The sequence below is a fragment of the Gopherus flavomarginatus genome, chromosome 2, assembly GCF_025201925.1.
Source record: "Gopherus flavomarginatus isolate rGopFla2 chromosome 2, rGopFla2.mat.asm, whole genome shotgun sequence".
In the NCBI taxonomy this organism is placed as follows: domain Eukaryota; kingdom Metazoa; phylum Chordata; order Testudines; family Testudinidae; genus Gopherus; species Gopherus flavomarginatus.
Window position 1 is genome coordinate 216,056,292 of NC_066618.1, and position 27,969 is coordinate 216,084,260.

Genomic DNA, 27,969 nt, shown 5'->3' on the forward strand with positions numbered 1-27,969 from the left:
TCTTGATAAGGCATATTAAAAAACTACAAAAGTGACAACATAATATTTATTTCTTGCTACAAAATTTTAGGCAAAAACTATTTTTTGCACATAGCAATGGATTTCATCCAACTGCTGGCTTATTTGCTGTATACACGGTAATTAAAATTTGTGCATTAGGCTGAGCTGCTCTTGTCCAATCATGCCACTCTGCTGAAACAATGGGCTGGACAAGATGCCTCAGAAGAGCTACATGCTGCAGATTTTGTTTCCATGCTCAAACACAGCCTGCACAAACTGCTTGAAGACTCTGTCCATGTAAGTACACTTCCTTGGCCACATCCCTTCTAGAAAACCAATGTGGCCTCCACAAGAAGTAAGAACCAAAGCAACATTTGGATTTTGTTTGGCAGTTTCTATAGGTATAGCTGAAAAGAAAAGTATAGTAAGTCTCCCATCTCATTATTTATCTCTAACAAATACCATGCATCCTAATCATACAACAGAAATACAGAAGAGGGCATTGCAAAATTGGGATCTTAAGATGTCAAAAGATATCTCACTTTGAATCATTAACTCACCTCATTTGTGCAAATTTCTAGATGATGCACTGATTGATCCTCTTCTCACTCACACTGATGTAAATTAAGTGTAACTCCACTGAAGCGAATGCAGATTTACAATGGTGTAAAAACAGCATAAGTGAGAGGAGAATCAGGTCCATAGTTTAACATATGTGCTTCAATATTTGGCAACAGATAAATGATAGATTGGCAATGAATAGTCCTGTTCTTGTTAGATTAGGTATGAACCCTGAGTCATTTTAACATTTTGTATTTAATATATTTCTGTAAATAGCCTTGTAAGAATTTGTTTACTTTAGGAATCTGAGTTCAATGCTTATCACAGTGAAAGGCTAGCAGCCATAAAGAGCGAGATGTTCAATGTGCTTATACAACTATGTCAATGCTCAGCATCAGTACAGGGTTATTAGTATCATCATTATTATGTATTATATGTATTACAGTAGCACCTAAAGGCCTCAAACAAGATTTGGGCCCCAACCAAGATTTGGAATCCATTGTACTGTGATCTCAATGGGAATTAGGTGCCTAAATACCTTTTGAGGATCTGAGCCCTAGCAAGAGACAGTGCATGCACAAAAGAGCTTACAATGTAGACAGGCAAAGAGTGAGAAGGGAAAGAGGCACACAAGAGTGACTTCCCCAAGGTCACACACCAGGTTAGTGGCCCTCTCTAGGTTAGAGACTGCTAGTAAATGAGTTACTCAGAATTAGATCAGTTGTCTAAAATTAGACTCTAAACTGCAATGATTTGGGCATATGCATACATAGAGATTACAATGAATAATTTTGTCTTTTGATTTCAGTGAATTCAGATGGCCAAAAGTATTTAGAGGTGAATGGCTAGAACATTGATCCACTGGGTAACCTACAGAAGAACCCTTGATAAAAGAAAAATAAAGGTAAATTAAATTCATTTTAACAATATAGAAAGCACATGTATTCACAAAATGACAGATCAATGCAACTGTCTAACTATTCTCACATGGAATAACTATCTGACATGACATGATGTTACTGCAACTTAATGGAATTGTTCATGCTCAGGGTATAGTGCAGGGGTAGGCAGGCTATGACGTGTGCCGAAGGCAGCACACGAGCTGATTTTCAGTGGCACTGACACTGCCCAGGTCCTGGCCACTGCTCTGGGGGGCTCTGCATTTTAATTTAATTTTAAATGAAGCTTCTTAAACATTTTGAAACCTTATTTACTTTACATACAACAATAGTTTAGTTATATATTATAGACTTATAGAAAGAGATCTTCTAAAAAGGTTAAAATGTATTACCGGCACGCGAAACCTTCAATTAGAGTGAATAAATGAAGACTTGGCAGACCACTTCTGAAAGGTTGCTGACCCCTGGTGTAGTGATTAGTTATTTAAAGGAGCTGCGATTGAAAAATGAGTAACTGAGGTTTAATGTGTGTTAAATGTATTTATTTTTTACATAGCAAAAGGCCCTAATTTACAAGGCTTGTGCCTTTAATGTATAACTTCAGTTTTCAAATATGCTTTTTTGCAGGAATGGAAATAATAAAACTACAAAAAATTGTGATTAGGTTCTACAAAAAAATTACATTATATTTTAACAGAAATAAACAAATAGGTCTTCTGCAAGACAAAGTATATCTCTTCACCTATCCCTGTCTTGGATGTAAATTAAGCACTGTAAAACAATGGAAGCCCTATTTGCATGTAGAGCTAACAGGAAAAACAGGTTGATTAGGGGATGTGAAACCAACTGGGTGTGGAGCATGTTGGAGAACAAACAACAGGGAGAAGAGTCTTATCTGGGGATGCGCTTCAAAAGGGGCATGTCAAAGATTTACTGGACTATATGAGGAAGGAAAAAGGTGCCCTTTCTGATCCTTCACTGAGGGAACAAAAAAGACATCACTTTTCACATTCATGAAAATTGGATCCTGGCCATGTGGACTAGTGATGCTGGGAGGTTGCTTTAGGGGAGAAATTGCTTTAGACAAGGATTTAGCCTGTTAGAGTTAATTTTGGACTCTAAGAATCACGTTATCCCTTTTGTTTTACATGTAATTTCTTGTCCTTGCTCACTATGTCTTACATCTTAATCTTTGTAAATAGATTCCAGTGCTTTTGTAAGGGACCTTATCCTGAGTTGTGTCAGTCAACCAGAGACAATGTATTTCTGGGAGTGTCCAGTGACAGGGAACGGATACTACAGAGTGGGATGCTGGCAGAGGGAGGGACTTGAGAGATGGTGTGCCTCTGTCACTAGCCTGCACAAGAGAGCGTGAGGTCTGTGGAGACCTGGAAGTCAGTGCTTGTCTGTTGCCAGAGGCTGTTGGTTTCAGGGGGCTGAGCTATAGCAGGCATCAGGCAAGACAGCTTCACACTAAGGACAGTTGTGGTGAGGTGCCTCACAACGCTGAGTACCACTGGGGAGCATCACAGTGCAACTTTTGTTCGAAAGCTATTCTATTCTTTATGTCTTCCATCCCTGACAAATTAAGAAAACAAAACAAACCACACACCCTAAAGCACAGAGCAGCATGAATTTTGCTAATTGCCTACTCTCATGTTTTCCATCCCCTTCTTTTGACTCATTTCTCTATTGTCTATCCATGAATCCCTTACTCCCATTTTCTGAATCTTCCCCACTCCCTAATCTTTTTATCCTCTCTTTTTTTCCTTTGGTCTCTCCTGACTGGTTCATTCCATTGAATTGTCTGCAAAAAGGAATGCAAAGTGAAATTGAACAATGATGTCATGTTGTAAGTTTAAACCCAATAAAACCAGAGTGAAGAGAGAAAGATAGTTTAGTAAAATTTACACTGTGGTCTGAAGAGGGCACAGATATTAATGGAGTGGAATGGTAAGGACATGCTGACAGGGCACTAAACTGCAAGGTCAAGTCTCAGATGTGGGATAGTACTCTCTCTACCAGCACCTGGCAGACCATTAGAATGAAGAATTTTAGGTCACACTGCATAATATGCCACTGAAAGGCAGTGATCAAAGAAAATGATAATTCAACTAGAGAGTCAAATATGACACTATGATGACCGGCACTACTAGTGTCTGTTTTGTTTTGTTTTGGGACAGATGAAGGTTTTTTGGGCAATTCAAAATAAAAACTGAAATTGGCTATATCATGCCTTTCCTCATACAATGAATTGTCTGGATTACTCTGGGTGAGAAAAACGGCTTGGGGTTGAAAATGCTTGATGCAGATGACACTTGCTTTTATTAGTTATATATTCTGAGAACAGTCAAGATTTGTATATATTATTGTATTTTCATACAGCTGCATCAGCCATGCCTGCACTAGGTACTTTAAACTGAAACTGCCATCACTGAGGCATGCCTGGAAATAAGAGATACAGCTTCATGTTGTATCAAGATCCCTGTGTACATTTTTCTGATTATGGATCAAATCCATGGTGTCTTCCACCGTTATGTTTATAAGTGCAAAAGATATCAAAAACTGCATTTACAGATGATGTAAGAGCAAATGGCTGTGCAATTAAAGGAAACAGATGCAGTGTTTGCATTTCTTATGGTCAATCAGCCTTGAACAATTGAAAATGGGGATAAAACCTTCTAAACTGTAATTAGAATGTTAAGTGACACAGACTCACGTCTGGTGGATTTGCACCTCATCTAGGAGACAGGTGTAGCCAGCTTCATACAGGGAGTTGTCTGGATACGAGAATAATCCTGGAGTAGCTCTTCATAGAGAATGCTCTCTGCTAGGCTGAGGTGGTGTTTCCGAGTGGCAGCATTCTAAGTTTGATCCTGTCTGGAACTGTGGTGTTCTAAATTTCTGCTACTAATGGGGAGCTGAAGCATGCATGAAAGGTTGAGAGGAAACCACAGATTTACTGGAAGAAGTGTGAGGAGGCATGCAAAAGAAGCCAATTCCTGAAATCAGTGAAAGCTTGGAGTCCTCCTGCTCAGAGTCATTCCCAGCTCAGCACAGGTCCCCACAGTCTAGTAGAGGATTAATCCTCAGAGAGGGAAAAGGGGTAAATAGGTTTTTTATCTCTGCCTTGAAAAACTTCTGCTATCCAATACATCATCCCTTTCTAGTAGTCAAGTAAATGACAGCTAAGATACTAAATGCATCAAAATGAGTGTCTGAACAGATTCTTCGCCAGTGGTTTTTATCCCCTCCAATAATATTTCTCTATTTTCTATGCTGTATGAAACATTACCGACCTTTGACAGTAGGAGGAGCAAGGACCAAACAAATGCCCGAACAGCCAAGAACTTTACTTAATGGAGAAATGCAGGTTAGAATCAGATTTTAAGGGGAAACACAATCACTACAAAAAATTGTAATGTTCTACAGTATCTTTCAGTTCTATACAATACCCCCACACCAGCATATGTTTAAGTCTCTATTATTGTTTGTTTAGCACCAATAATGGCTGCAAGACTGCATGATGTATACAAAAAAAAAATCCTTGTGCAGCCCACAGTTCAGTGTGCATTGTGTCCCCCTTCGTGCCAGATTCATAGAGGATATGAATGTGCTACAACTGGCAGTTTTAGCTTACGCTGTAGAAGCTTGTGCTTTAATTCTGGGGGTCCTGGATTCAGTTCCAAGATGACTCTTGAGTCTGAGACCTCATCTTTAACTGAAGTGGGAGGAGGAAGGAGGTGGTATAGCCCTCACTAGAGGCCCTTGGAAGCATTATGCTGGCAGAAACAAGGAGGAGTAATGAATAGATCATACTACACCAGGGGCACGGGGAAAAAATGATCTCAGTGGTGGTTCCCTCAATACCCATATAACAAATGTAGCCTGTGCTTCAAACCACACAGCCCCACAATCAATAGGCAGTGCAAGGGTTTCAGGTCTATGGTCACACCCAGATACTCCCAATCAAGAGTGGTGTGTGTTGCTTACCAAAAGTGGCAGCTGCCTGGTCTCCACTTCTTTACACTACCAGTGCAGGAGTTCTAAGAGAGTCAAAAGAAGTCTCTCCTTCCTGAGTATACCTGTACTGAAGCAGCCATAGCTGATTTGCCACAACTTGTTGTGTGATCCTACTTAACATTAAATTCGTGTAACTTTTAACATATTCATGACACACATATAATCTCCCTTCAGTTTCTTTAAACTTCGGTTCAGTACTCTAATCTATTTGCACGATCTCCACGGTGTCCTAGATTTTCTTATGAAGATCCAGGTCAATTTACAATGGCAATAGCAAGTTTCCCTGCATCAAATCAACATTTTGTACTTCCAGATGTCAGCAGTCCAATGCAGAAGATTATGTCATTAATTAGCTCTTAGCCCTGGCCAGTTTCTCTTTTACAACTTTACTTTTATTCACTGTCACGCCGCGGAAAATATAACCATCAAGAAGACCACAGGACCAAAGAAATCTTTAACCATGTTGTTAACTGACTTAAGAGGGTCAACAGTAAAAGCCTAATTGCTCTATCCAGTGATCAGGATGAACTATTTTAAAAAATATATTGTGTTTTTACAGCTTAACTGTTATTGGCTGACATTGCTGCCTGTTGGGCAGCTTCATCCTCCAGTCAGATTTCTATTAATATTGATATGGGACTTCCTGTATAAGATCACATCATCTGTGTCCCTTCCGCTGTTCTGGGCCAACAACAAAGCCATGTCAGCACTTTGGCCCAGGTACCAAATGAAATTTAAGGATTCTGAACTTCCTTCTTATCTTTAATCATCAGAGGGAATCAAATGATATTTGCATTAGGTATTGGACTTCTATGTCACAGAGGTCATTGGCAGGGATGGCTATAGAGGAGTTCAAGTACCCTGAAACACGAGCAAATCACAGTATGATGTGTTTTGTAGGAGCTGGCTTACAAGAATGCTGGTCAACAAATGAACTAAGGATTTTTCACCTTGTATTAGTTAGGCCTCTCCAATACCTTCAAAGTTTATCAGAGTGGAAAATGGGAACTAAAAATATCAGTATTGATGTACAGTAGTACTTAAATATATCTCACTCAAATACAGCCTGTTCTTAGATCTATGCAGTTTTCCATCTTACTGATTGGATACACACATACATACATACCGGTATAAAGAAAAACATAAAAAAGCCTCAACTTACCATGACCTGGTGAAAAAACATCATCCAGAGAGTTTAGACATAACACTGGAATTCCTATTGACTTCAGCTTGTGACATGGACTAGCATCTACATAGTAATCATCAATTGTACGGTAGCCAAACATGACTGAGGTGAATTGCTTATCAAACTCCCTAATGGTTTTAGCCTGAAATACAGAATTCAAATCAGGAACAACATCAGTATTTGGAAACCAAAACATGAAAACAAAAAGAGAAAACATCTATCCATATACCTTCATGACAAGATTCATATCAAATAATTTCTCTAACATTTGTCGATGTCTGGAAAAAAAAATGAGGGGAGGGGGAAGAAAAAATGATTTTACAGATGTAGAAGTCATCTGCCTTACAAATATATACTCAAATAAATATCATCATAGAGAAAGAACACATTTGTTTTATTTCTCAGACTTATAAATCCATCTGTCCAGGACACTAAGCAATGTGCACTTACTTACAAATACAACCAGAAACTAGAGCTGTCAATTAATCGCAGCTAACTCACGCAATTAACTCAAAAAAAGTAATCGCAATTAAAAAAATTAATTGCAATTAATCACAGTTTTAATCGCATTGTTAAATAATAGACTACCAATTGAAATTTATTAAATATTTTGGATTTTTTTTACATTTTCAAATATTTGATTTCAACACAGAATACGAAGTGTATAGTGCTCACTTTATATTTATTTTTTATTACAAATATTTGCACTGTAAAAAAGAAACAAAAGAAATAATATTTTTCAATTCATCTCATACAAGTATAGTAGTGCAATCTCTTTATCAGGAAAGTGCAACTTAGGAATGTAGATTTTTTTGTTACATAATTGCACTCAAAAACAAAATGTAAAACTTCAGAGCCTACTCAAGTCTATGCAGTCCGACTTCTTGTTCAGCCAATCATGAAGAAAAACAAGTTTTTTTACATTTATGGGAGTTAATGCTGCCCACTTCTTATTTACAATGTCACCTGAAAATGAGAACAAGGTGTTCGCATGGCATCTCAGCATTGCTATGTATTTACATGCCAGGTATATTAAACATTCGTATGCCCCTTCATGCTTTGGCCACCATTCCAGAGGACACACTTCCATGCTGATGATGCTCGTTAAAAAAATAATGCATTAACTGATTTTGTGACTGAACTCCTTGGGGGAGAATTGTTTGTCTCCTGTTCTCTTTTACCTGCATTCTTCCATATCTTTCGTGTGATGGCAATCTCAGATGATGACCCAGTACATGTTGTTCATTTTAAGAACACTTTTACTGCAGTTTTGACAAAACGCAAAGAAGGTACCAATGTGAGGTTTCTAAAAGTAGCTATAGCACTCAACCCAAGGTTTAAGAATCTGAAATGCCTTCCAAAATCTGAAAGGGAAGAGGTATAGAGCATGCTTTCAGAAGTTTTAAAAGAGCAACAGTCCAATGTGGAAACTGTAGAACTTGAACAACCAAAAAAGAAAATTAACCTTCTTGGTGGCATCCGACTCAGATGATGAAAATGAACATGCGTCAGTCTGCACTGCTTTGGATTGTTATCGCGCAGAACCCAGCATCAGCATGGAAGCATATCCTCTGGAATGGTAGGCGAAGCATGAAGGTGAATTGAAAAATACCATTTCTTTTGTTCCTTTTTTACAGTGCAAATATTTGTAATAAAAAATAAATATAAAGTGAGCACTGTACACTTTGTATTCTGTGTTCTAACTGAAATCAATATATTTGAAAATATAGAAAACATCCACAAATATTTAAATAAATGGTATTTTATTATTAACAGAGTGATTAATCATGCGATTAATCACAATTATTTTTTAATCGCACGATTAATCTCATTTAATTTTTTTAATCGCTTGACAGCCCTACCAGAAACATGGATGAAATCTGCATTAGTCATCAGAAAGCTGACAAGGATAAAAAGGAGAACTTTGATTTTAGGAACAAAAAAATCAGTTCTTTAAGATTACATGTGAGCTACTCTTTCCCCTCCTTTTTGTTTTCAGAGTTGATTTTTTTTAACAAATTCATATCTATGTAGCCATCAAACTAAATGTGTTAATGTTGGTTAGTTTATAAAGAAAATCAAGTTGGTGCCATCCATCGAAATCATGAGTAACCTTACAATAATCATTGTGTGCATAATCATCAGTCCCGTAGAAAGGGCCAGCACAAAGCTTATACACCATTTTAAGGGCTTGGCTACACTGGTGCTTTACAGCGCTGCAACTTTCTCGCTCAGGGGTGTGAAAAAAACACCCCCCCCCCAAGCGCTGCAAGATACAGCGCTGTAAAGCATCAGTGTAAACAGTGCCGCAGCGCTGGGAGCCGCACTCCCAGCGCTGGAAGCTAATCCCCATGAGGAGCTGCGACCACACTCACACTTCAAAGCGTTCCGCGCTCAGGGGGGTGTTTTTTTCACACCTCTGAGCGAGAAAGTTGCAGCGCTGTAAAGCGCCAGTGTAGCCAAGGCCTTAGTCCCACTTCAGATTTATTTTGAAGACTGCAATGGTACATAAGCTGGCTCTCTGTACAAGAGTGAATTCCATCCATGAAGAAAATCTTTCAAGCAAGGAGACATTTCCATTTCAGAATCTCCTGAGATTACACACACAAAGGAAAGTATTATGCGAAATGCAGTAATAGCATTCCTTTCCCAGGAGGCCATATATCTGGCTTATATTCCATACTAACATCTTCAACCTTTCTAAATATTTCAGAAGGTGACTCACCTACTAATAGAGGACTGTAAACAAGTAGTCAAGTAGTAGTTAAAGAGAAGCCAATTTAGTGGTTTCTCCAATGATTCTGCAGACTCAAAAACATTCCAACCAGCTGACAAAATTGCTGCTGCCATCAAAGGGGTTTCTCGGCCAGTTTGGCCCAGGTAGTTTAAAAGAAGCATGCTACAAAGAATAAAAATAATAATAAAAAAATCAGATGGTCAGATCACTCATTTACATATAATCACATGTATAACAATCTGCCAACTTTAAGCCTATCCTATTGTAAATTGGTTCTTGCACTACCCTCATCGCCATGGTATCAGCCTTCCAATAGTGTCTTAAGTGATGTTACTAACATCTGTCATGTGTTTCATTTTCTCTCTCATCCTGTCCCCAGCAGGATGAGGGTATGTAGGGTTTGTGTTTTGTTTTGTTTTGTTTTGTATTGGGTGGGGGCGTATTTTTAATATGTACAAATTGCTAATTGTTTACATTAGAAAAGGCAAGGTCAATTAAGTGTGCCTTGCTCTGGGAACAGAAAGTTTTGCTCTTGGAGCAGAAAGTGGCAGGTCTTACAATATTTCATTTTTCTTAAAACTCTTGAAAACTGCAATCTACCCAGTGAGACATGTGTGGGCTGGCGACAGTATTTTAGCCTCCACCATTACGTTACACTTGGGAGCATGTATGGTGGGCACAGTTCTTGAATATAAAGGAGATGAAGAGTTATTTAAAATTAGGAAAAAATATAGCCCAGAACCCCCGGCCTAACTAAAGTCTTGCCTTCCTGACTACTGCTACTTAAAGTCTCCATTGCTGCTGTATGCCTGAGATGAAGGAGAGCTCACCGATACCTGACACTGTAGATGCAGAAAGATTAAAAATAAATCAGGAGGATCGGTAGGATAGTACAGGAGAAAAATAGAAGATGGCCTGAAAGCTAGAAAGTCAAAAGTTTCACATTCCTTTGCTGTCTAAGGGCAGATTGTGGCCCACCCTGCCTGCTTTCACAGGGGACTATTGGAGTATAAGGCATCTCTTTCCTCCCCTGCACCAGCTAGTGATGGGTACCAGTGCAGAAGGGAGAACAGTTTCCAGAGGCTGGTACATCCCAACCCTACACATGTTGGCAGGGAGCAAACAGGAAAGAATGAGGAACAAGCAACATGCTGGCACAGCTGTACTGTCCGGCATACCAGGGGATGTAAGCTGTGACTGGGATAAAGCTGATACAGGGTTTGTATCCCCACATCCTTGAAGCAGTGGGAAACTGGGAGGCAACACAGGTACATGCTGCCCCATACACAGAGCTTATGGAAAAACCCACAACTGATTTCTAAGCCAGTAAAAATGTTGATGTGGTAGAACAAGCCACAAATGGAAGTTGGAGAATATATGTGGTGGGAAAGATATTGAGAAGCTTCATGCTAGAGAAGCAGTGCCCCTTCCAAAACAATACAGACCGAAAGTCAAAGAGAAGTGTACTTTAATTTAAATGTACATCACAGGGAAGTAAAGTTAATGTTTTATTTCCTTCTTAATCAGCCAAAATTAAGTTTCTTGTAGCCCTGCAATCTTCTTATGAAATGTTGTGGGTCGTGTTGCATTTTTTAAAATGTCTGTCAGGATTCAACTTGTATTTTGTTTTTGATTTAGAGCGTTTTTAAAATTATTGAAATAATGTAAAAAGTTCTTTGAGATGAGTATTTTGAATAGCTGCTTCTTATAAGGTCCTGATACGGCAAAGACCTATGCATGTGCTTAGCTTTAAGCAGCTAAGTAGTCCCATTCACTACAAAGATGCTTAAATTTAAGCATGTGAGTAATCCCAAAGTAGTCCGTTTGGGACTACTCAATTGCTTAAAATTAAGCATGTGCATAAGTCTTTGCAAGATCAGAGCCTAGAGAAGATAACAAGACAAAATAGAGCATGAATCTATTATATGATTCAAACATAAAAGACACAATGAAAACCAGTTAAGATTACTAAGGAACCATGGCAAACTTAAAATCACAACAACCCCAGGGAATGCAGAGTAAATCCATATACATACATTCATCATCTTCTCATATATGCAAACCAACGGACAGTCACAAACACAGATTGGTGGTTCCCCTTCCAAATTGAGCCTATTCAACCACAATCAACCAGGTTACACCCACCTACCTCGATTCTGCCATTTGCGATAATCTATGGGGAAAAACTGTGTTTCCTACATACGCAACAATACAAATCCAATACACATGCAAATGAAACATTCCCAAACATACTTCAGTGGTACAATGAAATTACGCATAGCAAAATATTGATAGTTCACCATTCTAATGAGGGTGATCAGACAGCAAATGTGAAAAATCGAGACAGGGGGCTGGGGGTAATAGGAGCCTATATAAGAAAAAGACCCAAAAATCGAGACTGTCCCTATAAAATCAAGTCATCTGGTCACCCTAATTCTGATACTAAAAACCAACAACTGGTTAAGGTGTCTAAAGGGGAACAGCGCCAGATTAAAAATCCAGACCTGGAAGGAAGTAAAGATTAGTCCCACAGGCACATTGAAGCAGGTAAATCCATTCCACAGAATTATTCATTATGCAACCAAATGAGCTACACTATGAAATGAGGAGTCCAGAAAAATCTCAATCATAGTTTTTTATGATAGCTCTTATTTTATATTTATAACAATAACCACAAAAACCCTGCAATGGTCCAAATCTTGGTTCCATTGAAGGCAACAGCAAAACTCAATTGGACCAAGATTTGGGCTAATAGGATTTAAAAACTTCAAAGTTACTTATTTACCTCATTATCAATAACTGTGTCCACTGAACAAGTCTGTAGTTATCCAATAACTTGCAAAGGTCAGTATGGCTTAGTAGGTAAATGCTAGTACAGATAGCCACATTGTATCCATCCTCAGCACAACCCATAAGAAAGGAACAGAGGGAGTAGGAATTTCAGTCCAGAACTCACAGAATTCCCAATGAAAGTTTCCCCACCCTGGAACTCCTTAATAAAGAGACTCTCTGCGTGTTTCCCTTCCTACCTTGCAGCACAATTTTCCAAGAAGTTGTGCTGGCACTGCACATTGTCCATTCCAATTGTGCGGTACTTCCCTTCTCTGGATAGGGGCCAGCACTGAGTGAGTGTTAATAATACTGCTTTTAGCAGCATTAACTCACTGGTTTTGTTGACAGTGTTACTTCCTGCTTCTGAATCATACATCTCTGAAGCCCACCCTTCCTCTAACAAACCCTAACTATAAAGTGAGAAGCCCTGCTAGAGTGGAGTTAACTCCTAGGGCTCCCACAGGCTGCTAGGCAGGGAAAGGAACATAATACATTGGCTCTACTTCCTCTATTTTTTGGCTCTATTTTATTTCGTATCTGCTTTCCTTCATCCTTCAGAGCAGATGGAAGTAGAGTTGCTATAATGAGGAAGTTTAGGAAATACTGATTTGTGACATTTTAATAAGTGCTTATGTACTCTGCAACAAGATGGACCAAAGTTCTGCAACCAGACCCCCAACTTCTGGGGCACACTCAGGGCTTGCCTACATTACCCTCAGGATTCACATGCACCGATCGATCCAGTGGGGGTCGATTTATTGCATCTAGTGAAGACGCGATAAATCCACGGCCGAGCGCTCTCCCATTGACTCTGGTACTCCACCAAAGCGAAAGGCGCAAACGGAGTTGACAGGGGAGCATCAGCAGTCGACTCACCACAGTGAAGACACCGCGGTGAATAGATCTAAGTACGTCAATTTCAGCTACGTTATTCACGTAGACCAGGCCTCAGAGAAAATCGGCAGAACTTTAAAACAAACTTTTTAAAAGAGGCTTTATTTAATTAGATCTGATGCTGAAGAATGAAATCAGCATAGGATCCCCACTTATTTATTTTGATATCACCTTCAGTTTATTTTACATTACCCCACACTTTCAGTTTTTCTACAGACCAATACCTAACTGCATGGTGGCAGTTGTCAAGGAGAAGCCGGAGTTTTGACAGCTCAGTACTTTTGGCATCTGGGGAGGTGCAGCTCCACTTTGGGATTTTGCAATAAACGCATTGGGCCTGATCCACAATCCACTGAAGTAAGTGGAAAGATTTCCTTTGATTTCAATGGGCTTTGGATCAGGCCTACTAGTTGGATGTTTATGATAAAATGATCAGCAGTGAAATAGTTAACACTTTGTATTGTCCTGTTTAGGTTTCATAATCAATAATCCAGTGTGATGAATGAACAGTTCACACCTCTCAGAGCTACTGTTTCAGGCTGTCTGAAAACACAGAAAGATATCATTAAATTGGCTATATTCAATTCACATTTTAAAGATTTTCAGTGCAATCATGGGCTTGTCTAGACAAATATAAAATGTATTTCTAAAGGTGCTAGTTAACATGCTAGCACATTTGAAAATCATAGTGTAGACAGGTCAAATCATTGTTAACATCTTAGCAAGTCAAAGTGAACTCAAGGCTCCCCTTTATCTATACTAGCAATGGGAATTAAAACTGCAACTTGCTCTGTCTATCCTGAGGTTTTAAAATGTGTTAGTTAAAGATGGTTTTCAAAACAAACCTTTTATCTTATTCTGGACAAGCCTCATGAAGTATAGGAACACTATTTTCTAAAAAGTGAAATAATGGATTTTAGAGCATAATTTTATAACCAGGGCGATTTCCATGGCAAATTCCACAATCACAAAACAATTAATGGAGACCTGCCTATATGGATAAAACTTCAATTTTACACCCATGGGTTTCAAATAAGATTTAATACATTTGCAAAACCTGTTTGTGGGGGCTGAGAAATCAAATTCAGCCATGTAGATAAGCACCCATCCCATTGAATCATGCGACCTGCTGAACAGAACCCTTAATTAGGATCTTTGTTGGTTTTTGTAACTGTATTAACTATTTTAACTCCATTTCACTCCAGAAAACATTACACTGCACTAAACTACAGCCAAACAGCAGCACTCTTAGTTCATGACTGGTAAACTAAAGGGATTTCTGTTATATAAATTCTTACCCTCCCATAGAAACACCTGCTGCCATAAATGGAGCTGAGGCATGCATGTTGTGTATATGATGAATAACAGCTTCCAAATCCTCTGTGTTAGCAGCACAGTAAGTCCTTGGTGTCTGTAACAAGCCACAAGGAAAAACACTAGCATAAACATTTGCATCATCCTTAAGGACAAACGAAAGTGGAAGCTGGATGGTTAACATAACATGATAAACTTAACATTTCCCATCAAACTACAGTAAGATGAACCTACATAAATTTGGGAAAGAAGTGGCAGTAGGCGTCATATTTCTGAGCACAACTAACAGCTTAGAGGTATGCTCAACATCTGCAATTGTCCAAAAATTAACTGGATAAATTCTGGACATAGAGTCTATGGCTGAAATTTGTTCAAAAATTGATAGGCATCATTGCTAGTTAAAAATCTATGAGAAAGTAAAGCACATCATGAAGACTGCAATGTGTAGAAAGGAGAGTGGCCTACAAGAACTCTCTAAAATGTGTGTGATGCCCATTTCTTCATCTTAATCCACATGTAAATGTGCTAGCAAATATTCAGTAGAATTAAATTTACATATAGAACTTTTAAAAAACTAGTCCATATTTAGGTACTACAAAAAATCTTGTTTAAAATAGCTTTAGTACAAATGCTATTAAAATCTCTTTTAGGCTAGGCTGTCCCTTTTAGCAGTTTCCAATTCTAATGTACAGCAGAAATGAAGAAATGAAGAAAGCATTATAACTTCTGATATCTTAGTTTGTTGCAGAAGCTTAACATACAAAAATATTTAAAGCTGGTTACACCGAAAGGCATCCAAACAAGAGATCTGTTCATTAAAGCTCTGATTTAGGAAAGCACTTCCGGATGTGTGTTCTCCAGTCCTGTTCAGGACAACACTTAAACATGAGCTAACTTTAAGCATCTTTTCAAGTTCTGAATAGGAATATTTTCTTGATCTGGGGCCTGGAGAGACTCCCACTGCCTTCAACGAGAGTTTCACCTAGTCCTTATTGTCCCATCGCCCCTCCACTTACCCAAAGAATAAACAAGACTTTATAGTTTTACCTTCCCAGGTTGTGGAAGGCAGTACAAGTGGAGGCATCTACCCTCAGGCACAATAAGAACCTAATAAAATAGCCACCCCCACCCACACATTCGGTTGTAACCTGTGTATTTCACATATGCAAAACAAAGATTTTTAACTGTATACTGGTTATTAAAGATGCCAGGGAAAAATCCTGATCCCACTGAGACCAGTGACAAAACTCCCCTTGACTTCAACAGGATCAGGATTTCACCTCAGGTATTTAAAATATCGTATAAGATGTTTTAGTTTTGCTCATTCAGAATCTCATGAACCTGAGGCAACATTGTATTTTCAGCTTTTTTTTTAACTGCTTTCAATTAAACAGCCTGGAAATTTGTGGCTGGTTTTAACATGTTTAATTAGACAAAATTAATTAATTTTAATTTACCTAACAACAATATAAAAATACTGATGTTAAAAATAAAATATAAAAGGGGCGGGGGGAAGCTGGGACTGGGATAATTAAAATGACATGAGTTACCACTTACTTTTATTACAACTAATTAATTATAAACTGAATGTGAATGTATTTTATTTCAATTAAATAGGCAAGTCTGCAGAGAGAAAAGTAAATTATTTTCATTAAGGAGGGTACAATGTTTTTCATAAGAAAGTATGCTTGACTTAAATACTGTAAAAACAGAGAGATACTGGGCTTATATTACATTTAATTCCTGTAACCCTAGTGCATTTCTATGTGCTGTATAAGGATATTTTAAAACAATAAAATAAATGCATCTGTTACTTTTTCAGCTGAAATGCCTGTGCTCATCTAACATTATCATTTCAACACAGTAATTCAATCTAATAGATTAACATCAACAGAACACCAATGACAGTACAGTATTTTTTAAGTCCCGATCCTTTAAATAGGCATTGTTTAATGGAAATTTAAAGTTAAAGCTCTCTCTAAAGACAAGAACAAAAATTATTTTCATTACTACATTTTATTATGTTGTCTGATTATGCTTCAGACTCATTACTTGGGGATTTTATATAAATATGTCGGGGAAAAAACCTGCAGAAAAAATGTTATAAGTTCAGCTGTTTTAGTCCATAGTAAGATCTTATAAAATATGTTAAGCCGATTATACTGAAATAAACACAAAGCATTGAAACGAGATCTTTTCACTTACTGAATCTGAAATTCATCAACAAGGACTTTGTGTGTCACAAAACAGCTTTGTAGATACATCTCCAAAAGTATGCAGAAAAGTGACTCAACATGGCAGTGTTTTCACTGAAACATTTTAATGGGTTAAGAGAAAGCAAAATGGGCATTTTTAAGTTGTTTTAAAAATCAATGGATTAAAAAATGCAAACCACAACAATACACAGTATTGTGCACACTCATAACAGCTGCAGAACTTGCCAACAAAATATATATGTAGAAACAAAGTTTATTCAGCAATATTTCAGCACATCTTGAGCCTAGCTGCAAAAACTACTTAGTTTTAAGATTTCAGTAATTTATCACTAGTTTCTAAAATAATATACTGTGTAAATCCTGAAAACAACCTCTGCTAGTAACTCATCTTGTATTGTAATTGTTGGGGGAAAAATAAAAGTAGGCTTATTTTAAAAAAAATAAAAAAACAAAATGTTTCAGATAAAACTGGTTCATTCATACAATAATGCATAATGGTGGGTCAGTTAATAATGGCAACGTTTTGTAAAATTTTATCCAGGTCCAGTTAAAATTCATACAGACACTTTGGTTTAAAGAACTGCCACTGCTTATTTCTGATTTATGTGTTAAAACATTAGTAAATATTGCAATGGATAAATTACAAATGTACATTTAGATATTATAGTATTTTTGGAGAAGAAAATACAAAAGATATTAATTTTGCTGATAGAGATATTAAATTATTCAAATCTTTCTAAAATGAAATATATCAATTTAATACACTACATCTTTATTGTGCAGATTATAGTACATTTATTGCTGCAAAAGTCATGTTATCCTCCAGAAAAGTAGCTATTACAAAGCATTTTTATTGATGACATCCAACCATCCAAAATTCAGAAAATGACAGTATGATTTCTGAACTTTAAATGTCTATGGTTTGCTATTTATCAAGAAACATGGAGCCCCTACAAGTAAAGTAGATGCCATATAAGAAATGAATATATTTCTTTTTCATCTTTTAAAAGATGAATATATGCCAGTTATAAAATCAAGAACTAAGGGCCTGACCCAAAACTTACAGAAGTCAAGGGGAATCTTTCCATTGATTTCCAGGGCTTTTGATCTGGCCCTAACTGACCAGCCACATTTTAGCATATTTCAGTATAAGAACTTAGGTTAAAAATCGAAGATGGGCGCTATTCTAATCTGAATAAATATAATTAGAGATGTGCATTCAGACAACTACAGGCTATATTCTATTTGTTAGTTTTCCACATCAAGTGTGGTCATCTTAGATTAGAATCCAGCCCTAAGAATTAACATTGATGACTTCAATATGAGCTGTCTATACAATGAAAGTTCTTTTTTTTTTTTAAATTATCCTTACCAAGAGAGTCTCACCAGCAGTTCCTCGGTTGTTAAAAACCACACATCTAAAAATTGAGAAAGTAAATCTGAATATATACATTGTTTATTGTATAGGCATGTACAAGCATTATCTTAGAATTACACTTTTATTTTTAAAGGTCATTTAAAAATAAAAATGTAATGAAAATACATAAAGAAATGTGTTTCAATAAGAAGTCTAAACTTATTTACTAAATATGTGAAGTTCTTATCCTGCAATCTGACCTGCTTGGATGGACCCTTACACCTAGGGTGACCAGATGTCCTGTTTTTAAAGGGACAGTCCCAGTTTTGGGGACTTTTTCTTATATAGGTGCCTATTACCCCCCACCCCCGGCCCCTTTTTTTTCACAGTTGCTCTCTGGTCACCCTACTTATGCCTGCATAGAGATTCACTGAAGTCAATTGGGTTGTATATGGACACATGTCTGCCCATGAAGATCAAGTTGCAGGGATCAGAGTCAGTCTATCTAATGCTTATTTGGTAGTAGACATGAGCCAGAACCAAAACCATATATCCAAACATCCCAGAGTTTTGTATGGGTTGTTAGGGAGGGGAGTTTTCAATCGGTGTAGCATGGACCTCTCTCTAGTTGATCCTAGTGATAGTGGCAAAACTTTTTGGTAGTAAGAATTACCTTGATTTAAAGCTCTTTAGTTTTCTTGATAAATCTTATTGTTCTATTTGTCCTCTCTACTCTACTCTAAAAACTTTTTGTTTTTTAAAAGATTAATTAAATGAAAAAAGATTGACTTAGTTTTCTTTTAATTCTAGTGATTTTATTGCTTAAAATTAATTTAAAAAAACCCACCCTATTCTGTTGTGATCTGACCTAAACTTTTTTTTAAAAAAGCTGTATTCTTCCACCCTTGGGTGCCCTGCTGTGTAAACATTTGTCATGAATACATATAAATACGTCTATTTAAAAAAAAAAAAGGTACCCAAGTTTTAGGTTTTGGGGAGGGGGTTCCTAAGTTATTTTACAATTTTTTAAAAAGCAATACAGGTATCTGAACCTCCATGTGGAGACTGAGTAGCCAAACATAAATTGTCATACCTGAGCATTTACAGAAGTCAATATACTTAGTGCCAGAACTCAGTCTGCAGTGACAAAACTCAATAGTCTTGAAATAGGGATTCTGGAGTAATTGTAACGCCAACAGCTCCCAGTCATTGGCAGGTGGGATTGAACCTGAGATCTCTGGAGCAAAGGCCTGGTCCACACTACGCAGTTAAACTGATTTTAACAGCATTAAATCGATTTAACGCTGTACCCGTCCACACTACAATGCACTTTATATCGATTTAAAGGGCTCTTTAAATCGATTTCTGTACTCCTCCCCAACGAGAGGAGTAACGCTAAAATTGATATTAACATATCGATTTAGGGTTAGTGTGGCCGCAAATCGAAGTTATTGTTACTGTTATTATTGGTTAGCTACCCACAGTGCAACGCTCTGGAAATCGATGCTAGCCTCGGACCATGGACACACACCGCCAAATTAATGTGCCTAGTGTGGCCGCGTGCAATCGATTTTATAATATCTGTTTTATAAAACCGGTTTATGTTAATTCGAAATTACCCTGTAGTGTAGACGTACCCTTAGTGCATGAGCCTCTACTACATGAGCTAAAAGCCAACTGCCTCTTAGCCAAGGCTGTAGAGCAAACTCATTAATCTCTCTCTCTTTTAAGTGGTCTTGGTGCCACTAGATGGACAGAACGCCACACCCAGAAGGTGTGTGGGTTACATAATCACAATGGTACACCAGGTTATTTCATCCTAAAGCAGAACAGCAGCAAAGTTATTGCACCTATGAGCCCTAGTTATGATCCAATTCACTTCCCTGATCCAACTCTTCCTCAAAGCCTGAATAAGTGGCAGAACAGACCATGGGTGACAAAATCTATCCCTTAACCATCAGTTTCAGGGCTGGAATGCTGCCCCTCTGCACACAGTAGATAGGGGCTTGTGGTCACTGAATCAGTATGGATCCAGCAGCCCATGCCAGAGCTGGCACCTAGCCATCCCCCAACAGTCCCCTCCATATTCGCCTGTTTTGAGCTCAACACAACAGCCCTCCTCTTGAAGGAACAGAGGAAAGGTTACCAAAATAATTAATAAGACACATTTATAAAGAATTTGGGGAATCATTTTCCATTCCCTTGCACCTTGTGTGGTAATTTACACCTGAGCAAAGTATGCAGCAAAGCTGCTGCTCTGACATCTTGCATTTTTCACACACTTTGCACCAGGTGGAGGGCAGTAGAGAAATAGGCCCATACAGTGCTCTATACAATTCTTATTTATTATTATCAAATATTATCCTATGTCATTGATTTCTGTAGATATCAGTTGCTCTAGTAGACATCTTATACACACACCCATACATACAGTTTTAGTTGAACAAGCAAAACACTAAAGTTAGGAGTACCTATATCCCAGCATTTCACTCTGTTGGATCATGTGAAGAATGTAGGATTCCTTGCTTGTTCCTGTGAGGCCAGGCAGTAATAGGATAGTGGGTCTTGTGCTGGCATCCGGAAAACATATGCTGTCATCATTATCAAACCAATCCAGTGAAATCTGTCCTCCATCTGGTGTTTTAATAAGCTCACTAAAAGGAACAGTTCAAGAGACAATACTGATTAGGGTTTGTTTTAAATGTACCATGAAAGCTATTTACAGTTCAGAAAATATTACTTGTGGAATTTATATCCTTAATCTTATTTTAGTATTAAAAGTATTAGATAGCAAAATTCGTGGGTAATTATAATTCATTAAGGGCCAGACCTTCAGGCGTGTATGTCAGTATATTTCCACTGCGGAGCTATGCTGATTTCCACCAGCTGAGGATCTAGTCCTTTGTGAATTACTGGTGAAATCCTGGTCCCATTGAAGTCAATGGGAGTTTTGCCATTGCCTTCTAAAGAGATTCTAATAACATGCTCGTCACTGTAGCATGAATGCCATCCAGTAAGACATTAAGCAATGTGACTAACTTCTGTCACATGCTTTTTTACTCTCATCATCTCCTTGGGGGAGAAATGTGTGCAGTGGGTTTTATTTTGGTACGTTAAGGCGGTTTTGTGTGTGTGTATATTTTATTGACATAAACACATGTTGCTTAAATGAGGCCAGGTTGTCACCTATGTCAGTGGTTCTCAACCTATTTACCATTGTGGGCCGCATCCAATACTACCTGTATGGCCCTGAGGATGTCACATGGGCTACAGCTCTGTGCTGACTGGGCTATAAGTACCACGCGGGCCACAGGTTGAGAACCCCTGCCCTATGTCTACAGATTTTGCTAGTCAGTACTTTTAAAACTCATCGTTTTAAGACTGAAACAAACTTGATAATAAGCCAAGAAACCAAGCAAGTCTTAAATCATCAGATCAAGTTCTGAGTCAGTTTTATAAGCATACTGTACTTTCCCTGTCATCTAGCAACTTTCTGATGAAGAAAGTGAACAAAACACTCATATGCTCTATGAATGACCATAATGAGGCCTGTCTTGCATATAACTTTTCTTTCCTCAGCAATACAAGTACAACATTAGTAGCACTTGCTGAATCACATATTTTAAAGTGAATAAGCGAGATCCTGGGCCCTGCTAAGTCTGCTTTGCACTGCTTCAGCAATGAGAAGCAGACTTAAAAGTTGCTCTAAGTGGCCAGTGAGGATTCTTCTTGCATGAGGCAAAGCTCGAGTGGCACAAAATCAGTGTTCCCAGATCTATGCCACCTTCCTCACGGACCCGGGAATAGAGGAAATGTTGTGGGGCAGGGAAAGGGAGCCTGGCCAAAGCAGTGCCGTCCTCCAGCCATCCTAGCTGTCCTTTAGAATAGCCTTTGGGGAGTTTTTGCATGCTGAAGCTACTCTACATTGCACAAGGGGCTGAAGTAGCATCTGCCAGTGGGCCCAAGTTCAGGGGAGTTGTAAAGGTGACATAAAACCACTTTTCCCTCACCCTCAGGGCCTGTGCCAAATGCAGCTTTAAAGGATCTGAAGATTGAGCCCCATGTGTGTGTAAGGGAGATTATTAGAGAAGGAGCAATAAATATAAATACCTATTCATGTCCTAAATCAAGCATCCAAGAACAAAGGATAAACCTAGGGGCAAGATTTATCCCTGGAATGGAACTCAGAAGCGTTGTACATACTTACCAAAGAGTTGAATTTGGCTCTGGTGGGGAGTTAAAAGGAAAACTAAAGGAACAGTTTTTGAACTGGGAAAAAGAGTAACGGTATGCTGCCCCCCTCCCCCATGGTATGGTATATACTAACTAAAACATATAGATCTGTTGTCAGAGGTGTTGGTCAGATGCTACCGGTGTGGTGCTCTGCTCTGCTCTCTCCTTGTTGGTATCACTCGGCTGCGTGCGTGTGTTCCCTCTTGTGCTGCCCCAGCTCTGCGCAGATAGCTGACACAGCAGACCCGAAGAGAACCCCCAATGACCACAGAGTCTAGTAAGGTACGAAGGCACGTCGGCCAGGTTTATTGCGCTCGGACACAATTGCAGTTCCTCTGAGATTGTTACTCTACAGGGCATACTACGAGAAAGTGCCTCTTGGCATTGGACTCGGCTAAGTCAGTGGCGGGACTTTCCACTGCCCCCTCGGCCGGACAAAGACATCGCCCCAGGGATACATTTTTATACACAGGTACAAACAAGGTACACATCACTCCTGACGTATTGAGGTGCAGCCCCTCTACGTAGTAAAGTGCAGCCTCTCACCTTGTACATGTTGGTTCGATCAAAACAACTCTATCCATCATATTACCCTTTTGCCCCTGTCATTGGGATGGGTCAGTCTGTTCCTTGTTATCTGTGTGGAATGTGCAAGTATGTGAATGTTCTGATCTTTAGTGTTCAGTATCTTTTAGGTACGTATCTTCTTGCAGCACCAGCCCTTTCCTTGCCAGCTTCTGTGAGCAGGGCCTGCCTCTGGCTCACAGCTTCACTTTGCTTTATGTTAGCAAAGTCTTGACCATTACTTTAGTTCAGGCCTCAGGCCTCATACTGGGCCTTTATTAGGGCCTTCACTTACTACAAGATCTATCTAGGTTATTATACCACAAGCATTACTGTGGTATCTGAGTTCTGGTGGTTCCTAAATTAGTATTTACATGAAATACTAACAGCAATGACAATGCAAATTAATAACTTGCAAGAAAGAGGCACTCACTTCCTGTACTGCACTGGGAGTCTTGAGGTTATGAAGGGACGCAAGAGGGTCTGCACCCGGCCCTCCCAGCACCATACTGTGGGGTAGTAAGTTTCTGTCACTACAGGACAATGTTCTTGGAGAAAGCGGCTGAAGCTCTCACTGCCAGTCACCAACTGAGGTTTCTAGGAAGAGAGACCACAGTCAGGTATGCAGCATCCACGAACAAAACTCAGGCAAGGCTGTTTCATTCTCTACCAGAGAGCTAATTTATTTTTGTAATTAATTTTGCTTTCATTTTAAAAACGTAAGTACATCAAAAGGCACCAGCAAAAAGCAAAGAACAACACTATTGATTCTAAACATAATGGATTCATGAGATGTTTCTAAAACAGATTATTAAAGTATTTATACTCTCATGAAAAATAGTTTACACTGGCACAATGCCTTCCAGCAAAGGATGGAAAGCACTTAGCAAACATGACCTATGTCTCAAAACAAGCTTGTGTAATAGGCAGATATTATTACCCGTATTTCACAGATGGGGAAATAAAGAAACATAAAGCTTAACCAACACACCCTTTGTACAGGAAGTTTGAGGTCTGTAGGAGCGCTAGTGTTGACAAGTTGCTAGTATTTTAAACACAATGTTACTTAGTCCTCTCTAGCTTCTCAGCAGTAGTGCAACAGTGGGAAATTTGAAGAAAAATGCTAGACACAGCCTAAAGCCTAGCCAGCAACAGGACCAAATTCTCCTGGCACCCAGTCTTTTGCCTTAACCACAAGGCCATCCTTCTTTTGGTGGAAAAGTCTCTGTGTATATTCCCAGTAATCATATAAACTGTTTTCTGTACTTTCTCAACAGATGAAACATCAGGCCAAATCCTTATCTGGTGTAAATAACATCAGATGAGGATCTGGCTCATTGCATCCAAATTATTTGAGTCTGTGATGTGGGGTCCACCTCACACAAGCCCTGACCATGTTAATGTGGGACTGGTAGGTCAATTAACCTTAGATGCTGTATCTCAAGAGGAACCAGAGCTTGATAGGGCCTAGTAGCAGACAAAGCCCAGCTGGGAGCAGATCTGGGCTAACAGTATAAAGTCAGGAAGTGAGAGTAGGAAGGGAGGAGGTCTGTAGTCACTCTCTAGAACAGTTCTTCCCAAACTTTAACAACTCGTGACCCTCTTTCACAAAAATATCAGATCTCGTGAACCTCCTCCTAAAATGAATATTTACAGGGATTTTCTCCCTTACCTGAGTATAAATTATAGAAACAGTGACCTTGGAAATAATTTGGGTTTTTTTATGACACACTAATTACACACTATTTATTATTACATTATTATCTATCATTACATTCATAATTTTATTACATTATGAAAACGGCAACACTCTTCCAACATTTCACTTTTGTAGCTCATATCACTTTGATTAAGCCTCCTACATGTTTCATCAAGGAGTACCAGATGTGAAACAGCATGAAGGTATTTAAGAAGCTAATGCAAATAAAGAGTTCCTCCCACAAGCATTCGGTTCTTGAGCAGTCCAGGCAAACAATGCATGACTACAACAAAGCTTAAACTTGTTCTGCCAGGAAATCATGGTCACGGGGCTCGGACTGCCGGCCCCAGCACCCGGGGTCCCTGGGGATGGCTCTGTCCGCCATTACAGAATTTTTTTCTGAGAATCCCCCTGATAACATTTTGTGAACCCCAGTTTGGGAACCATTGCTCCAGAAGGAAAGGGAGTTAGCCAAGTGCAAGGAGGAGAGCTGGTGGGAAGGTAAGCCCTGAGGTCCCGTCCTGGACTAGGCAGTCTCACAAGAAGTCTAGAGGGGGTGAAGTAGCCACAGGGAAGCTCTGCTGATAAACCCAGAGACAGGCAAGGCGATACAGAGGCGGGGTAGGAAAGAGGAGGGAAACAACAACTGAGGGCTTGTCTACATCAGAAAGTTGCAGCGCTGGTGAGGGAGTTACAGCGCTGCAACTTAGGAGGTGTACACATCTGCAGGGCACCACCAGCGCTGCAACTCCCTGTTTGCAGCGCTGGCCGTACTCCCGTTTTGTCTCGGGTGTAGAGGATCCAGCGCTGGTGATCCAGCGCTGGTAATCAAGTATAGTCACTTACCAGCGCTTTTCTTGACCTCCGTGGAATAAGCAGGTATCGCAGCATACCTGAGGAAGCCTCTGGTAATCAAGCTGGTCTCCTTCCCCGGCTTGCTCTCGCGTTCCCCGAACCCCGAGCAAGCAGGTCTCCTTCCCTGAGGTTTGCTGGGTGGTTCCGGGAACGCGAGAGCAAACCGGGGAAGGAGACCAGCTTCGCCGAGGTTTGCTCTCGCGTTCCGCGAACCACCCTGCAAACCGCAGGGAAGGAGACCTGCTTGCTCGGGGGTTCGGCGAACGCGAGAGCAAACCGGGGAAGGAGACCAGCTTCGCCGCGGTTTGCTCTCGCGTTCCCCGAACAAGCAGGTCTCCTTCCCTGCGGTTTGCAGGGTGGTTCGCGGAACGCGAGAGCAAACCGCGGCGAAGCTGGTCTCCTTCCCCGGTTTGCTCTCGCCTTCCCGGAACCACCCTGCAAACCGCAGGGAAGGAGACCTGCTTGTTCGCGGAACGCGAGAGCAAACCGCGGCGAAGCTGGTCTCCTTCCCCGGTTTGCTCTCGCGTTCCCCGAACCCCCGAGCAAGCAGGTCTCCTTCCCTGCGGTTTGCAGGGTGGTTCGCGGAACGCGAGAGCAAACCGCGGCGAAGCTGGTCTCCTTCCCCGGTTTGCTCTCGCCTTCCCCAAAACCCCTTGAAGCCGCCCAACAGCGCTGCAGTGTGGCCACATCTAACACCACTTGCAGCGCTGGTTGCTGTAAGTGTGGCCACTCTGCAGCGCTGGCCCTATACAGCTGTACTAATACAGCTGTAACAACCAGCGCTGCAAAATTTTAGATGTAGACATGGCCTGAGACTGAGCAGGTCTGGATTGCTAGTCAGAGGGTTCCTGGACTGGATTAGCAGGAGGGCCTGGCTTCCCCTACTAGCCACTGGGAAGTGGTGCAGGACCTAGAGGTGCAATGGAAGACCCTCTGAGGTGGTGTCCTAACAGCTTGTCTGGTGTGACTGTGTTACCCTGGAGCAGGGATAGAGACTATAAAGTGACCTGGTCAGAAGACTGAGTTAAAAGGGAGCACCCCAATTCAGACAGAGGGCTGACCAATAGAAGTGCCAGATGAGGTAAAAAAATAAAAATAAAAACCAGACCCAGCCACAATGAGGTGCACCTGTGGTGAGTGAACCCCTTCAAAGTTAATTATTTGTGAAATACAGGGAGGGAAACATAGAAGTGTCTGAGCTGCATGTCAAAGTATGCATTTCTAGCTAATGACAATGCAGGGAACAGAAAAATTGTACAGAGGAGAAAGATAAATTACTTTCTTTGGCACAATGTTAGTAAATGTTTAGAGTCAGACAACAGATGGTTTAGAAAGGGGAGAATTTTCTTACTTTCTCCTTCCAACACTCCTTGTACCCAAGTTCTATTTACTGAAACTGATAAAAGGGTGCTGTCAGGATAATTTTCTCACCATCCCCCTGCCCACCTCCAGAAAAATTGGATATGAAAAAATAGACTTAATAAATTAACTAAAAATCCCATACATCAGTACAAATGAGCATTCCCCCAGCAGTGTGTGCAACCCAAACAAAGGAGCCCCCTTCTAGTACAGGTGACAGTGACATTGACTGGAAGCCGCCTAGAAAGTGAAATCAGTCCGGTTTTGCTTTTATTTGTCCAAAGGTGAAAGAAACTTCAGATGCGAGGAAAGGGGGCGAGTGCTGTAGTGTCTGAGGTTTGCAAACTCCTCTTGGCTTTAGCGAGCTAGCGGTAATTTGTATCAGAGCCAAGGACGTTTGTCTTTTTAAAAGAGCGTTTGAACCTGACGGTGACCCTAGTGTAACGCTGTCAGAGCATCCTCTGTTCTCTACCCCCAGAACCCTCCTACTGCCTGTCTCCACTCACCTTAGCGATGCTACTGAGGTAATAGCAGGCGAAGGCGGCGCTGAAGCCCAGCACCAGGGACAAGCCCACACTGGAACCGAAGAGCCCCACCGGCACCTGGATCTCCAGGTAAAGAGACAGCTCTCGGGTCAGGACCTGCAGATCGGTCTCCAGCAGCCTCATGGCAGCAAAGGCGGCTCCGGGCGGCGGGATGCGGCACAAGCACGGGGAGGGGGAAGCGCCCGGCGATGCAGGGCTGGGGACCGGCGCATACACCCTAGGGAAGCACGGGGGGAAGGAGCCCGGCAGCTGACTCCGTTCCTGCTGCTTCCCCAGGATCCAGACGGTGCCGAATCTGCCGCAGCCAGCGGAACGTTCCGGGGCAGCCCCAGCAGCAGCGGAGCTTCCTCTTCTCGCGGCTGCCCAGCCTGCTCCGCCCCTGTCCCTCCCCTCCGATTGTCCAAGGCCGGGCCCGTGAGCTCGGGCGGAGATTACCACGGGGGGGCCAGGGCGAGACAGCTTTGACAAGGCGCAAGAGCCACACCCGGGTAGGGGGCTAGAGAGGCAGAGATGTGGCGGTGGGGTGGGGGTGGGGAGATCTGCATGCAGGAGGGTCCTGCCGCCCTCTAGTTGGTGATGGGGGTGGGGGAATCAGGCTTGTTGCAGGGTGGGCTCAAGGCCATGCTTCCAAAGCGCTTTGGCTCACTACCAGGTGGGAGCGATGGTGCAGCAAGGGCTCCCCTGCATGTCACATG

The 27,969-nt window shown here is 40.5% G+C and overlaps 1 protein-coding gene and 1 long non-coding RNA gene across 5 annotated transcripts in view; one reads left to right on the plus strand and one right to left on the minus strand.

Moving 5' to 3' along the window:
- Positions 1–27,969, plus strand: part of LOC127044429 (uncharacterized) — a 41,352-nt gene that overhangs the window by 4,470 nt on the left and 8,913 nt on the right. For all 4 annotated transcript variants that reach the window (XR_007772488.1, XR_007772491.1, XR_007772490.1 and 1 more), the window contains exons 2-4: positions 160–297; positions 1,370–1,465; positions 27,208–27,343. This is a non-coding gene — a long non-coding RNA (uncharacterized LOC127044429). The remainder of the gene's footprint in view (positions 1–159; positions 298–1,369; positions 1,466–27,207; positions 27,344–27,969) is intronic.
- Positions 207–27,419, minus strand: ABHD3 (abhydrolase domain containing 3, phospholipase). Its single transcript, XM_050939251.1, has 9 exons — positions 27,236–27,419; positions 23,250–23,413; positions 20,491–20,673; positions 18,035–18,080; positions 14,431–14,543; positions 9,395–9,568; positions 6,899–6,947; positions 6,646–6,811; positions 207–407 (listed from the first exon to the last, which is right to left on the minus strand). The coding sequence occupies exons 1-9, from the start codon at positions 27,395–27,397 to the stop codon at positions 229–231; spliced, it is 1,236 nt and encodes a 411-aa protein (XP_050795208.1). The 5' UTR covers positions 27,398–27,419; the 3' UTR covers positions 207–228.